The sequence below is a fragment of the Macrobrachium nipponense genome, chromosome 32 (genome assembly GCF_015104395.2).
Source record: "Macrobrachium nipponense isolate FS-2020 chromosome 32, ASM1510439v2, whole genome shotgun sequence".
In the NCBI taxonomy this organism is placed as follows: domain Eukaryota; kingdom Metazoa; phylum Arthropoda; class Malacostraca; order Decapoda; family Palaemonidae; genus Macrobrachium; species Macrobrachium nipponense.
Genome location: NC_061094.1, coordinates 52,845,188 through 52,862,687, shown reverse-complemented (window position 1 = coordinate 52,862,687; position 17,500 = coordinate 52,845,188). Strand labels below are relative to the sequence as shown.

The 17,500-nt window shown below is 33.4% G+C and overlaps 1 protein-coding gene across 1 annotated transcript in view; it reads right to left on the bottom strand.

Moving 5' to 3' along the window:
* The window catches only part of LOC135207505 (putative neural-cadherin 2), a 375,807-nt gene that overhangs the window by 18,163 nt on the left and 340,144 nt on the right, over positions 1–17,500 (bottom strand). Inside the window, 8 exon segments of the mRNA XM_064239328.1 lie at positions 3,093–3,242; positions 4,118–4,378; positions 5,958–6,126; positions 8,844–9,007; positions 10,627–10,829; positions 11,745–12,144; positions 12,811–12,858; positions 12,861–12,989. Of these exon segments, the coding sequence (XP_064095398.1) occupies positions 3,093–3,242; positions 4,118–4,378; positions 5,958–6,126; positions 8,844–9,007; positions 10,627–10,829; positions 11,745–12,144; positions 12,811–12,858; positions 12,861–12,989 (1,524 nt within the window).

Genomic DNA, 17,500 nt, shown 5'->3' with positions numbered 1-17,500 from the left:
TGGTCGAGAAATGCTTCGTACGCATTGCTAACATGAAAGCATCTAGTCTTAGAAACGACGATTTCTTAACTAAATTTCTTGAGCATACAGAATGCTTCCGTCTTAGTAATGAAATGAATTCAAGTATGATATATAACACGTCATTTTAAAACCCTCTTTTATCTTTTTATACAAAATCTCAAATCTCAGCATTTAGTTCAAAATCACCTCATAATTAAGTGGACTCTGAAATATGCAAGAATGAATAAAGCACGTTTCTTTTTATAAATGCACAACAAACGTTATCAACCTTCGGCTAACTTAACATTATTATCATCATTATTTTTATAATCATCATTTAAGTAGTTGAAACATTTTCACGTGGAAGAATTATAGGTAGATGAAACATTTTCACATGGAAGAATTATAAGTAGATGAAATATTTTCACATGGAAGAATTATAAGTAGATGAAACATTTTCACATGGAAGAATTATAAGTAGATGAAATATTTTCACATAGAATAAGCACACCAAAGGGGCCATGGCTTGAACTTCAAGCTTCCAAAGAATGTTGGTTTCAACCTCCCACCGCAGACTCCCACACTGCAGCAGTAACTGATCATGATACGGAGCCATTGATTTTTCATCAGCATGCCAGAGACGCAAACCCACGATATCTGAGTGGCAGTCACGACACTAACCACTATACCAGGAGCCCAGTTAACATGTTAAAAAAAATCTGTAGGATTTACTTTGCTTTCTGTAGTTCCATTCGTACAGTGAATTTATTCACTTTTCACTACTATTCCCATCTTACACAAAGCCAAATTAAACTTGGGATGAATGAGCTCAATTTCGAAACGCACAAAAAAAAAAATAATAAAAATAAAAACTTGAATTTTTCTGTTTGCGAATGAACTTGCATGACTCATGGAAAAAAAACAGAAGAGAAATGTAAAATACACGAACAATGAACATTAGGTAATTCCATTATTTTAGTTTTAACATTCTCAAGTTCATTTATCTCACTGAAGCGACTCTTACGAGAGAGAGAGAGAGAGAGAGAGGAGGAGAGAGAGAGAGAGAGAGAGAGAGAGGCAATTGTGCTTGTAAATTGTATTGTCTTATTAACACCTTTTTATTATTTTAACCATCAATCGAAATCATGAGAGAGAGAGAGAGAGAGAGAGAGAGAGAGAGAGAGAGAGAGAGAGAGAGAGAGAGGCAATTGTGCTTGTAAATTGTATTGTCTTATACACTTTTATATATTTTAACCATGATCTAAATCAGAGAGAGAGAGAGAGAGAGAGAGAGAGAGAGAGAGAGAGAGAGAGAGAGAGAGAGAGGCAATTGTGCTTGTAAATTGTATTCTTTTAAACACTTTTATATGTTTTAAACATTATCAAAGTAATTTCAGGACTTTCCCGTTGTCTTCCAAACCAAAATATTATATGAGTTATGTAATATGCATACTTATATTAATTTTACATGCATGCATAACAGATTAGCACATTCTTTAATATTCATAATTCAATTTATGCTACATACAAGTGTAAGTATCTGACTTACATAGACTATAAAGAAATTTCATTAAAACGGAAAACCTAAAAAGTAAAATATTCGATTCCTAAAATATATGCTTATTTTTAAAATTTATTTATTTTTGTGTTTAAACTTCGATTCCAAAATTACATGCTTATTTTCACAAATATTCCTTTGTGTGTTTAAAAATAGGTTCCAAAAATATACGCTATTTTTTTCAAATATTCTTTTTTGTGTTTAGATTTCGATTCCAAAATTATATGCTATTTCACAAAACATTCTTTGTGAGTTTAAAAATCGATTCCAAAAATATATGTTTACTTTAACAAATATTCATTTGTGTTTAAAATTCGATCCCAAAATTATATGCTTATTTTCTCAACTATTCCTTTTCATGTTTAAATTTCGATTCCAAAATTATGCTTATTTTTACAAATATTCCTTTTTGTTTAAAATTTGATTCCAAAAATATATGCTTATTTTCACAAATATTCCTTTTAGTGTTGAAATTTCGATTCCAAAATTATGCTTATTTTCACAAATATTTTTTTTGTTTAAAATTTTATTCATAAAATATATGCTTATTTTCACAAATATTCCTTTTTTGTTTAAATTTCGATTCCAAAAATATATCTTTTTCACAAATATTCCTTTTTATGTTTAAATTTCGATTCCAAAAATATATCTTTTTTTTCACAAATATTCCTTTTTGTGTTTAAATTTCGATTCCAAAATTATATGATTATTTTCACAAATAGTCTTTCGTGTGTTTAAAATTCGATTCCAAAAATACCTTCATGTTTTTCAAAGCACTTCGAGAGGAGAAAGACACGACGACGCCCTAAGCTAAAAGCGACGTGGGAGGAAATGTCTAAAGCAGCCGAGGTACACGAGTTGAGAGAAAACTTCTCGATAGGAGTTTTTCCTCACTTTTTCCTCCTCTAAATATAACTTGAAGTTTAAAGTGCATCGAGAGATGTATAAATCTCAACGGAACTTCAGTTTAGTGTTTTTGGTCGAGCAACAGTAATGAAGATGATTAATTTTTGAAACATACAAATTTGGTGGCAATCAATCAAGATAATAATTTAAAATATTAAAGCTGTTGACAATCAATCAAGATATGGCTGTTCTTAATTATTAAAAATATTAAAGGTTCTTTTCAATATGTAAATTCATTCTCATCATTCAAGATACGACAGTCCTTAATAATAAAAATATATATACATTTTTATATTTTCGTCTGTTCTTTTTCTGCGATCCCTTTTGTTTATTCGTGTATTTGAATATACATGTATATTTTTTTTATATGTTTGTAAAATTAAGCATATATTTTACGAATCGAATTTTAAACACGAAACAGAGTGTTTGTGAAAATAAGCATGTATTTTAGGAATCGAATTTCATCAAACACGAAAAGGAATGTTTGTGAATATAAGCGGAATTATACATTTATATGGAAGTATATTTAAACTTACCTGCAGATGAAGAGTAGACGCGAGGAGATACAGGAATAAGAGATCAGTTATTCGAAAAGGGAATATAACTAAATCAACTATCTTTAATTTACCTGCAGAGGAAGAGAAGTAGACGCGAGTGATGCCAGCGACGGCGGCTGCTGAGGTGTCGAAATTGAGGACGGGGTCATCAGCGAGGCTCCAAATCCTGCTTCGCTGACTGGTTCCTTCAGGGAGACTCCTACGCTCATTTCCTTCTCCAGCTAGGATGAAATTGATGATAATGAGTCAGAGGTGATTAACGAGCGAGGCGTTTCAGTTGGGACCCAGGTAATGCATGGAATAGTGTTGATTAACGGCGAGACTACTAAACAAGGTGTTAATTTCGCCACTCTTTGAGAGATAATCGAAATGCATCTTAATATGTATAAGTGAACTTACAGGATTTGATGTAATGAATGAATTAGTCTTGTCATCTCTCACAATACGAATGCCTATAATCAACATAATGAAACTTGGAACTCCTATAATGAGGCCATAATATCGAGAAATAAAAGAATTTGATGTTTTGAATGAATTAGTCCTGTCATCTCTCACAACACGACTGCTTATAATCAACATAATGAACCTAAGAACCTCTATAATGAGGATACAATATCGAGATTTTAAAGAAAACTCATAATCACATGTTTCAATAAAATGAGAAAGTAAATCCTACACAGTAGTACGCCTGTTTGATTTTGACAAGGAGGTCATTGAAAGTTTTCTGTTGTATATATTTTAAATGGCAAAATCTAACGGGCATACTATTGTGGGTAGATTTTCCCATAGCGAGAATTAAGAGCCACAAGTAGAGAATTTAGGATACGATTACATAGTCACAAGGAGAGAATTTAGGATACGATTACATAAGTCACAAGGAGAGAATTTAGGATACGATTACATAAGTCACAAGGAGAGAATTTAGGATACGATTACATAAGTAACAAGGAGAGGATTTAGGATAGTATTACATATGTGAGTAGGACTGATGAGGGATACGTAGCAGTATCTGAGTATAATTATTTTTAACTGTGCATAAACATTTTTAACACTACAACGGGTTTTAATAGTCGAATGAACTTATTAAATAACCCACCTTCCTATTATGGAGTGACAACAAGCCCTGTAGTTTGACAGGGTCGACGTATTTGCCATTCTTCTCCCTCACGCTCAGCCACACGCAGGTGAAGGAGGAACCAGGGGCGTGGACCAAGGGCGTCGCCTTAGAGAGCGCAGGCGAATAGACAGCGTCCGAGTCAGGGTGGCCGTAGACGCTAACGACCTCCACGTTGGCTGAAGGACTCCCAAGGATCTTTTTCACCACCTTCGCTAGGGTACCGAGACCGCCCCCTCCGTGCTGAGTACAGAAAAAGACGAGTTGAAGTTGTGGTAGGTCTAATAAATTATACATTAAAACGAAGGAAACACTATAGTAGATTCACACAAACGCTGTTCAGGTCCTTCATTTTACGATTACTTAGAACTGTCATATAACTACTATAGTAGATTCACATCAACCGTTCATTTGATGTCTAGGCAGTCCCTTACGACGCTCCTGATTGGCTGCTGATAAGCCAGTCATAGGGCTGGAAACTCTCAGTCTCTCGAAAGATTTCACATAGGCAGGATGTGTGTTCCACCTCTTCTGAGGGGTACTTTTGAAAGACGTATCCCTCAGGAGAGGTGGAACATAGATTCTACCCATGTGAACTCTCTCCTAGAGAGACTGAGAGTTTCCAGCCCTGTGATTGGCTTATCAACAGCCAATCAGGAGCGTCGTAAACGACTGGCCTAGACATCAAATGCACGGTTGATGTGAATTTACTATAGTAGTTATATGGCAGTTCTAAGTCATCGTAAAATGAAGGACCTGAAAAAGTGTTTATGTGTTTTTGTTTGCATGTGTTTGTGACAGTTTGTGAGAGTCTGAATATACAAGAAGACACGATTTGCAGTTGTGACAGATGATAAATTATACAATAAAACGAAAGAAACACTAGCAGTTATGGCAGTTCTAAGTCATCGTAAAATGAAGGATCTGAACGTGTTTGTTTGTTTTTGTTTGTGTGTGTTTGTGACAGTTTTGTGTGAGTGAGAACTTACTGTATGGCCCCTTTTTCTAACAAGACTGCAGTTTTCTTACTCTATTTATTTTTGTTATTCCTGTATCCTGTACTAATCTCTCTTTTATTCCCTAAAAAGACTACATTGGAATACAAATACATTTTGTTAAAAAAAAAAGGTAATGAGGGTTTTGGACCCCATGGTGTTGGGAATGATAACGAAATACAAAATCCTTCTCAGTTGTATGATGTCGTCATATAACAAAAAATACAAAAATCGTAATTGTCCTGCATAGTGCGTAAGTCACCCAACGAAGGGGCATGGAGTTTGCAATCCTATATCCTGACCTGCATTGCAGGATTTTCAACAGGATGCTAATGAGAATTCTAAGTATATGAAACACTTTATATTGTGAAAGATTTCTGCATATGAGAGCAGTTAATGAAAGTTCTAAGTACATTTAAGTTTGTGATTAAAGATTTATACATATGGGCACCGTTGATGAAAGTTCTAAGTATCTTCAAGTTTATACTGCATGATTTACCCAAATCGGAGCAACGGTGAAAGTTCTAAGTACATTTAAGTTTTAGATTAAAGATTTATACATATGGGAGCAACCGATGAAAGTTCCAGGTACATTTAAGTTTATTATGAAAAATTAATACATATGGGAGCAATCATAATTAAATAGTTATATCATGAACGTAATCGTAAATTAAGCTTGTTCGAATTTCGTAACACACACACACACACACACACACACACACACACAACAATTATACCCATTTGGGGAAAAAAGCTTAATCTTCAACAAGATTATTTGCATTTATGCTTTTCTTTGCATAAGATTGCAAAAGAAATATTTAACTCACTTTAGGCGACCACCCTTTGGTGAGGGCGGTGGGCGTGATGGGCGTGAGGGTGAGCGGAAGAGCGTGGGTGAGGGCGTCCTGATGGAGGTACCTCACGTCCACTGTGACGTTCGCTCTGACGTCTGTCTGACCCCAAACTCTGTCTGAGACGCTGAATTGCAGGTCGTACCTGATGAGTATAAATAATGGACTCTTTTATATACATATCATACCATTATTGTTGTTTTGATAATAATAATAATAATAATAATAATAATAATAATAATAATAATAATTCTAGGGAATCCTTCACTAATTTCTCTTTAAATTATCAATCATTGTATGATATAATAATAATAATAATAATAATAATAATAATAATAATAATAATAATAATAATAATAATCATCATAGGAGCACTAGGCACGATCCCAAGATCCCTGAAAAGGAATCTAGAAAAACTAGAGGCTGAAGTAGCTCCAGGACTCATGCAGAAGAGTGTGATCCTAGAAACGGCGCACATAGTAAGAAAAGTGATGGACTCCTAAGGAGGCAGGATGCAACCCGGAATCCCACACTATAAATACCACCCAGTCGAATTGGAGGACTGTGATAGAGCAAAAAAAAAAAAAAAATAATAATAATAATTTTTTTTGGGGGGGTACCTTTGCCTACTTTACATTAAATCTATTAAGCATTGTATACAGACTGTAACCATTAAAGTTATTTTATCGATTTCTGCATATTTTCTTATTTTCTGGAACCCAATGTCCTGATAAAGTATAAGAAAAAAATGTGGCATATTGTGATAGAGAATTTTCAATCATAATTCTTCACTTTAGAAGACCAACAGCACAGCTTTCTAATAATAATTTAAGGCTTGGCCAAAGTTATATAAGGAAGGTAAAGTATTTCAAGACGAAATGTTACTTGTGACTAATCATCTAATGTTGTTCTGAACTCCAGTGCTGAAATGACCCGATCAGTATGGTAATTAATGCTAATTCTCACACGCCTACTGTTGAACAGAGCTACGCAACTTCTGGAAACTAGGAACTAATGCAAAAAAAAAAGAAAAAAAACTGACAAGGCCTTTAAAAATGAAAGTTATTGAGAGAGAGAGAGAGAGAGAAGAGACGAGGAGAGAGAGAGAGAGAGAGAGAGAGAGAGAGAGGGTTAACAAATGTGAGCGTCACAAAATGAAATTCCATCCAAACAGCGATTTACAGAATATTGTAAATGAAATAGCCGACGCCCCTGAGAGAGAGAGAGAGAGAGAGAGAGAGTTAACAAATGTGAGCGTCACAAAATGAAATTCCATCCAAACAGCGTTTTACAGAATATTTGTAAATGAAATAGGCGACTCCAGAGAGAGAGAGAGAGAGAGAGAGAGAGAGAGAGAGAGAGAGAGAGAGAGTTAACAAATGTGAGCGTCACAAAATGAAATTCCATCCAAACAGCGATTTACAGAATATTGTAAATGAAATAGACGACGCCCCTGAGAGAGAGAGAGAGAGAGAGAGAGAGAGAGAGAGAGAGAGAGAGAGAGAGAGTTAACAAATGTAAGCGTCACAAAATGGAATTTCATTTAAACAACGATTTACAGAATATTGTAAATGAAATAGCCGACGCCCCTGAGAGAGAGAGAGAGAGAGAGAGAGAGAGAGATTATAACAACGCAAAGAAATTCTACCTAGTAAGGATGTTGCCAGATAAATCCTGAGCAATATTTCCCGTAATTTTTTTTCACACATCTAATTTCCGCTGACTTAGATTTACCGAGCTGCAATTTTTTGTACATCTAATTCCTACTACGTTAAAATTTCGCAAGCTGCAATCTTTTGTATATATCTAATTTCCCCCACGCTGAAATTTACCAGACGTCCAGGATAATGGCTAAACGTCACTATACGCGGCAGCAATTTACTGGAAAGGATAAAATATATATGAAAATGCCGTTCGAAAGAAACTTTCTATCGTGGGACGATACAAATCGACTGCACTCCGCTCCATTAGCTGGTACAAATTGCTTTTCATGTGGAATGCCCAACGCCGTTGCGTGGAAAATATATATAAATATATATATAATTGCCGCTTCGTGGATGTTTTCATAATAGGGCTATAAATAATGGATGAAATATACATTTGATACTTATAATACTTTTCCTTTACAGACACATCCTGATCGTCGAGTTCGTGTACTATTTGAGGTGTTGAACACACTCGAATTAGCCGTTAGAGTGCTGGGCAGATAAAGAATATAATGAAACATTACATTTTGAAATATAATAATAATAATAATAATAATAATAATAATATATATATATATATATATATATATATATATATATATATATATATATATATATATATATATATATGCCAGGAAGTTGGTTTACAGTTTTACGGGTCGACTAGTGGATTGAATTTTGATTGGTTGTGGGCTAATAAAATAATAATAATAATAATAATAATAATAATATAATAATAATATAATAATAATAATAATAATAATAATAATAATAATGGGGAAACAAACGCACGGCTATGTATATGTACATATTCTTTAAAAACAAATATGTACAGATTTATCTTTGAATATATGAACATATAAATGACTGGAGTTTTTTCACCATTTGAAGATTCATGCTACCATGATTAATTTTATCAATAATATAATAATAATAATAATAATAATAATAATAATAATAATAATAATAATAATAAATAATAATAATAAGCTTTGTCAGGACAGGCTCCAGCTCTTCAGATCTTGACAGTTGACTAACTGAAATGTTCTCGCAAAAATTAACAGTCAATTCGTTTCTTTCAATACTCCCGGACGCTCCTATTAAACCTAATTCATCTCCATTAACCAAATTAAAAACCACCCACTGCTCCACTCACCTTCCCTCCCTCAGGTGCGCCGAGGCGAATATGGCTCCCGTGTCGGAGTGCAAGGAGAACAAGGGATGGGCAGGACCGTGCCACGAAAACGTCTTGTCCTCAAGGTCCCAGTCGTCGGGATCCTCGACGTAGACTCTTCCTAAGGACGCCTCAGATCCTCCGCCCTGTGAAATCGTCAGGGGATGGGAAAGGGTTAATCTCTGGTTTTGGTGAGCGATAAGGGTTATCTTTGTGTGTGTGTGTGTGTTTGTATGTATATATATATATATATATATATATATATATATATATATATATATATATATATAAAGATATATATATATACATATATATATATATATATATATATTATATATATATATATATATATATATATATATATATATATAAATTTATTCTCTCTCAGTAATGACAGATTTACCTCATACGTGATAATATTTTAATGTATCCTATAATACAAACTAATGCTTTTTATGGAAACTAATTAGTTTAACGTCTGCTTTCAGGTCAAAGTATTTCTAATGAGTAACATTAATCATCAACTTCAGCATTAAATGTTAGAATGTTTTGAAAGATTCGAAAATAATTCCATCACAAATCCACTACGATATGGCAGTGCATGGGAACCCTATCGAAAATGTCCCATAATCTTGAGGGTTTTCATAACCCACCAACGATTATTTATTTACTCTCCCTCCACCCGCTTTTTAATACCACCCCATTTTTTAAATATTAATTTGACCAACAGTTATTTACCACACACCCCACGACCCCTTTTTTAGAAACTAATTGACCAACAGTTATTCACCCACACCCATTTTTATAGAAACTAATTGACCAATAGTTATTCACCCCACACCCCTTTTTTTAGAAACTAATTGACCAATAGTTATTCACCCCACACCCCTTTTTTTAGAAACTAATTGACCAACACTTATTCACCCCACACCCCTTTTTTTAGAAATCAATTGACCAACACTTATTACACACCCCTTTTTTAGAACAATTGACCACACTAATTGACCACACTCCCACACCCCTTTTTTTAGAAATCAATTGGGGGAACAAAACTTATTCCCACCCACACCCCCCCCTTTTTTTAGAAATCAATTGACCAACACTTATTCACCCCACACCCCTTTTTTTAGAAACCAATTGACCAACACTTATTCATCGCACACCTCTTTTTTTAGAAACTAATTAACCATCAGTTATTCACCCTACACCCCTTTTTTATAGAAACTAATTGACCAACAGTTATTCACCCACCTCCCTTTTTATAGACACTAATTGACCAACAGTTATTCACCACCACACCCCTTCTTTTAGAAACTAATTGACAAACAGTTATTCATCCCATACCCCTTTTTTAGAAACTAATTAACCAACAGTTATTCAGCCCATACACTTTTTTTCAGAAACTAACTGACCGACAGTTATTCACCCCACACCCCTTTTATCTAAAAACTAATTGACCAACAGTTATTCACCCCACATCCATTTTTTTTAAACTAATTGACCAACAGTTATTCACCCCACTCCCCATTTTTTACAAACTAATTGACCAACAGTTATTCCCCCACACACCCCTTTTCATAGAAACTAATTGACCAACAGTTATTCCCCCAACCCCTAAACCACTCCCCCCAACCTTTTTTTTGTAGAAACTAACTGACCAACAGTTATTCCCCCAACCCGCAAACACCCCCCCTTTTTTTTAGAAACTACCTGACCAACAGTTATCCACAAATTCATCTCTACAGTTTTGAATGAAACAAGTTACCTGCGTCTTCCACAGGTAAACCTTCTTGGAAGCTGGCTTCATAGGGTTGTCATTTATGTCGTCAACGACGAGGGTTATCTGTTGTGTTGCCGACAACCCTCCGGCGTCTGACACCTCGATGTCGACTGCTATTTGCGGGTACTGTTCCCTATCTATGGCTCCTCTGGTCCAGATCTCCGCCCCACCCCGACCGCTGTCTTCGCCTGAGAAGTTGATATTTGATGGGAGTTATTTGTTTGTGTAAAGAAGCGTGAATCACAGGTGCGTAATTTGGAGTAAATTGAAAATAGTGTTTCAATAAAGATTGTTTTTTTTTCTTTTTTTAATAAATATTTTTCGTTCTGTGAATGAAAACTGTTTTCAATTGAATGAAAATGGGATTTTTCCATGTAGAAGACTGTACATATGTGTTTGTGTGTGTGTATATATATATATAATATACATATATATATATATATATATATATATATATATATATATATATATATATATATATATTATATATATATATATATATATATATATATATATATATTATATATATATATATATATATATATATATATATATATATATATATATATATATATATATATATATATATATATATATATATATATAATGTATGTATGTAAATAAATTCATCTGTTAAAACAAGATACGTCTCAAGTATAAAGGGCCCATTAAAACACTCTGGTTTAAAGCTATGGACTGTATTTCGGTGATAAGGTTGGAAGTTAGTCCACCGAAATATAGTCCTTAGCTTTAAACCAGAGTGATTTAATGGACCTTTTATTTATATATATATATATATATATATACATATATATATATATATATATATATATATAATATATATATATATATATACATATGATAAAACAGAAATACAACTACCTGAGGCTGAAAGGAGACATTTGAAAAGTTTTCGCTAACTAGAAATTAGAAAATAATGTAAATATATTTAATAACTCTTCAACTGCTTCAGGTTAAAGGAGAAAGTAAAAGAAAAAATATCACTTTGAACAAACTAAATAAAACCTGTTATATTTAACCTTCTATAAATCATCAACAATATATAAGTATCCACAACTCAGCCACCAACAGAAGCAACTCACTGGAATTATATTTGAGAGCCACGATATGAAACACGGCCGTGGGGTTGGAAGACGGCAGGGAGAAGTAGAAGGGCGGCCCGTGCCCTAACGCCCACACGTCGTCGTCAGTAGCCCTCAGGAGGCCTAGCCTGGTCGTAGGCCTACCCTCAGTGACGTGGAGGAGGGTGGGAGGGAGCAGCCTCGGCGGACAATCGTTCACGTCGGTAACGGTAATCGTCAGCGTCGCCGTCGAGGTCAGGGGAGGCTTCCCGTCGTCTACCGCCACGACCTTGGCCACGCCCACGTCTCCGCCGGGTTTCTCGCGGTCCAGGGCGCGCCAGAGTCTCACCACGCCCTCCTCGTTGACCGTCAGGGCGTCCCAGCCGCCCACGATGCTGTACCTGACGTTTTGGTTGCCGCCCTGGGCGTGGGAAAGGACGAGATGAATGTTAATTCGTCTTGTTGTTGTCTTTAAGCTGGACCTTATGCCAGCACGGGCTCTTGCTCATAGAGCAGACTGTAGGTTAATTCGTCACCTGCCTTAGGATTTAATCATCATAGATCTAAACTTTATTATCTTGTTCTATATATTAGATTCATAACCGAATTGAACTCCCTTTTTCTCTATATAAATTAATACAAATTAGTTCCCAGATGTATTATATTCTAGATCAGGTAGAGCCATTATTAATGAAACTACAATGACGACAAGCCAATAATTTTACTAGTGAACACAAAAATATAACTCTTGATAGGAACACACCCATCTCTCTCTCTCTCTCCCTCTCTCTTTAATATATATATATATATATATATATAATATAATATATATATATATATATATATATATATATATGCATACTTATAATGAACACATGAGAACGTGTTTGACAGAAATTAAATTCCGACTTACGTCGGGGCCAAACACGCTGGTCCTTCGAATGAGACCAGGGTGTTAGCAATTCATCCACGCGCATATGTTCAATGCACGCAATATATATATATATATATATATATATATATATATATATATATATATATATATATATATATATATATATATATATATATGAGAACACAATCTCACCATATCAGGATCATGAGCCACGAGGTTCGTCAACACAGTCCCGGGGGTGTGACATTCTCTTGTAGGGTCAGATGGATCTGGGGCTGACTGAACTGCGGTGGGTTGTCGTTGATGTCCAGTAGGTGGACGGACACCCAGGCAGTGTCCGTGTGTCTCGGGTCGTCCCAGCCGCCACGCCCCTGGGGGTTAAAATGTCAGGTTTTTATTTCAGTAAATAATTGCGTCTTTGTAGTTGAATTGGTCATGGAGGAATGTATATTATTTTTACGTTGAGCATAGAGGAATATATATAGTATATATATATATATTATATATATATAGAATTTATATATATATATATATATATATATATATATATATATACAGGTATATAATATACAGATATCTATTTATATACATATAATCTATAATATATATAAATATATATATATATATCTCATAATATATATATATATATATTATATATATATATAGATCTATATATATATATACATATATTATATATCTATATTACATATATATATAATATGTATATAGATATAATTAGATTATATATATATATATATATATATAATATATATATATATATATATATATATATATATATATAATATATATATAATATAATATAATTATATATATACCAAAGTACGGGGTGTCCATAAAGTCCCAGTACCATTACAAGTATTTATTGCCTAAATGGAACTTGGACTTTATGGACACACTGTGTACATAAATATAAATATATATAATTAAATAAATAAATAAGTATATATATATATATATATATATATATATATATATATATATATATATATATATATAGAGAGAGAGAGAGAGAGAGAGAGAGAGAGAGAGAGAGAGAGAGAGAGAGAGAGAGAGAGAGAATTCCGAAATATCACGTCGACTCCACAGGGAAAACGAGACTAAATGATTCGGTTGCTCTACCATTACGGCGGACACAGGTCCTTATCAAAGCCTTTTATTGGCATTCAATAAAAGCCCTTGTGAAAAACGGTGGGTGTGTGGATACCTGAAATGACAGAGGAGACGGAATTATAACTTGATGTATTATTTTTTCCCTCGGGGTATAAGTGATATTTCGACATCTTCGGAAGTTCGGGATTATATATACATACATGCATACATACATACATACATACATACATACATACATCATACATACATACATACATACATAATAAATATATATATATATATATATATGTATATATATATATATATATATATATATATATATATATATATATATATATATTATTCGAGCTTCAATTGTCCTTTAATATCTAATTCGCTCTATCTCGGAATTAATATATTTTCGGTTTACATATATGAAAATATATTAATTCGAGGTAGAGCTACTTTGATATTATAGGACATTTGTAGCTTGAATAATTTATATGAATCACGGTGATGTGATAATCATTCATATATATATATATATATATATATATATATAGTATATATATATATATATATATATATAGATATATATATATATACTATATATATATATATATATATATATATATATATATATTCCTCATTTCCTCATATACTTATATTCCTGTAGGTATGGAATAAGTTGCATATTCAAATATAACTCGATCTCCATTCAATGAAACTAAAATCGAGACTTAAGAGCATCTTCTAAAAATTCCAATTAACATTAAAAGAAAAATCATGTTAATAGAATTATAAAACTAAACACAAAAAATACTTTCATGGAATTAAGAAAGAAAACAACTACAGCACAAAAATGTTAAGACCCTTTTTCCACGTAACTTTTATTTTTCTTTTCTTGGACAAAGGATGTTTTTGCATTTATTTGTTTATTCTTTTTTTGGTCGGAAGCTCCGCTCTTTGTTGGGAGATAAGTTAATTCTTTTGTTTTGGCCTAAAGTACAGTCTTTGGATATTCAGAAAGTTTCGCTCTTTTTAGTTTCATAAAGAGATTATTCTTCTACAAACGAAACTATTGAGTTTACTTAACAAAAAAGTGATATATTTTTATCGAGAATTTTATGTCTGATCTACATTTTGTTTACATTAACTGGTAGGTTGCCAGAATTACTTCGTAAAAAGCAAAACCTATTTTATGAGAGAAGTTATGGATCCATTGTTAAGTCTCTCTCTCTCTCTCTCTCTCTCTCTCTCTCTCTCTCTCTCTCTCTCTCTCTCTCTCTCTCTCTCTCTCTATGGCTGTCATCAAAAGCCTCACACCAGAAAGGAGGCTTTATAGGTTCGTGATTCCACCGGGGAGAGAGAGAGAGAGAGAGAGAGAGAGAGAGAGAGAGAGAGAAAGAAGGTGCATCTTCCACTAAGGAAAAAATAATGCAAGCTATTCCCCCAGAACGTTAAGGTCGCTCCTCAATTTCCTTCGACACTGGCATCCATTTTCTGAGCTTGCAAGCAAACTTGAAGGAACTCCTGCCTTCTCTGTATACCTGTAACGGGGAGCGTTCTCATAAGTGTCAGGAAGCTGTCTACAGGAGGCTTAATTGACAAAGTTGCGACGAGCTGACGGCAGCTAATGGCCGAAACTGCCTTGAGGCATTTGTTAGTGAATTAATGTCCGGGAATCGTCGAACTCATTTTGGGTAAACGGATTATATCAAGTCCTGTAATCCTCGTAATAAGATTATCGGGGGAATGTCAGGGCAATAAATTTGTAGCTGAAGGAAAGATGGAAAGATTAAACTGGATTTATCATTTTTCGAATCTCATTTCCTAATACGGATTAAGTACCGGTATCCTCAATAAGGGGGATTATCGGGGGGAATGTCAGGGCAATAAATTTGTAGCTGAAGGAAAGATGGAAAGATTAAACGGTGGATTTATTTCATTTTTCGATCTCATTTTCCTAATACGGATTAAGTCCGGTAATCCTCATAATAGGATTATCGGGGGGAAAGTCAGGGCAATAAATTTGTAGCCGAGGGAAAGATGGAAAAATTAAACGGTGGATTTATTTCATTTTTCGATCTCATTTTGCTAATAAGGATTAAGTTCGGTAATCCACGTAATAGGATTATCTGGGGAAAGTCAGGCAATAAATTTGTAGCTGAAGGAAAGATGGAGAGATTAAACGGTGGATTTATTTAATTTTTCGATCTCATTTTGCTAATAAGGATTAAGTTCTGTAATCCACGTAATAGGATTATCTGGGGAAAGTCAGGCAATAAATTTGTAGCTGAAGGAAAGATGGAGAGATTAAACGGTGGATTTATTTCATTTTTCGATCTCATTTTGCTAATAAGGATTAAGTCCGGTAATCCACGTAATTGGATTATCGGGGGAAAGTCAGGCAATAAATTTGTAACTGAAGGAAAGATGAAAAGATTACACGGAGGATTTATTTCATTTTTCGATCTCATTTTGCTAATACGGATTAAGTCCGGTAATCCTCACAATAGGATTATTGGGGGAAAAGTCAGGGCAATAAACCTGAAACTAATGAGACAATAAATTCACGAATTACAGGATTACACGATTGGATTTATTACGTTTGTCGGTAATTTCCTTAAAACGAATTATCAAGTCAGGTAATACCCGCAATAAGTTTATTGGTGAAAAGTCAGGGCAATAAATCTGTAACTGAAGGAAAGGCGATTCCAAAGACGGGAGGATTACACAGTGGGATTTAATTCTATTATTCGTCATTTATATAATTTCACGCTTGGTAATCCTCATAAAAGGATTATGAGAACAATTCACGGCAATAAACTTTTAGCTTTAAGGAACTATAAACTCACAAATGACAGGATTACAAAATGGGATTATTTGATGAATCTCATTTTGCCCTAAACGGATTAAATACGGTAATCTTCATAACAGGATTATGAGGACAAGACACGACAATAAACTTGTGACTCAAGAAAAGGTGAATCCACAAATTGAAGGATTACAGTATGGGATTTATTTGATGTATCGATCTCATTTTGCTAAAACAGATCATGTCTGGTAATCTTAATAATAGGATTAATGGGGAAAAGTCACGACAATAAACTTTCAACTTGGAGAACAATAAACTCACAAATTACATCATTACAAAATGGGATTTATTTGATGCATCGATCTCATTTCGCTAATATGGATTTAATCTGGTAATCCTATTCATAGGATTATGAGGACAAGTCAGTGCAATAAACTTTCAACTTAAAAGTAAATCAACAGATCAAAGGATTATAAAAAAGGATTTATTTCATTTATCGCTAATTATCCTACAACGGATTTAGTCCGGTAATCCTCATAATAGGATTATCACGAAAAGTGAGGATAATAAACTTGTAGATAAATGTGTGCGTTTCTTTAGCAGGGTTGCCTCCATAATATATATTTGAGGAATATATATAATAGTATATATATATCATATATATAGATATATATATATATATAGATATATATAGATATCTATATATATATAGATATATAAAATATTTATTATATATTATATATATCTATACTATCTATAAGATATATATATATATATATATATATATCTATCTCTATGATATATATATCTTATATTAATATATATATATATATAATATATATATATATATATATATATGTTGACGAGCTCTTATCAAGTATGTTCAGATTTTTATTAAATTTTTATGCATGCAACAATTCCACGCACATTTTTTCTTTTATGTACAATGTACAA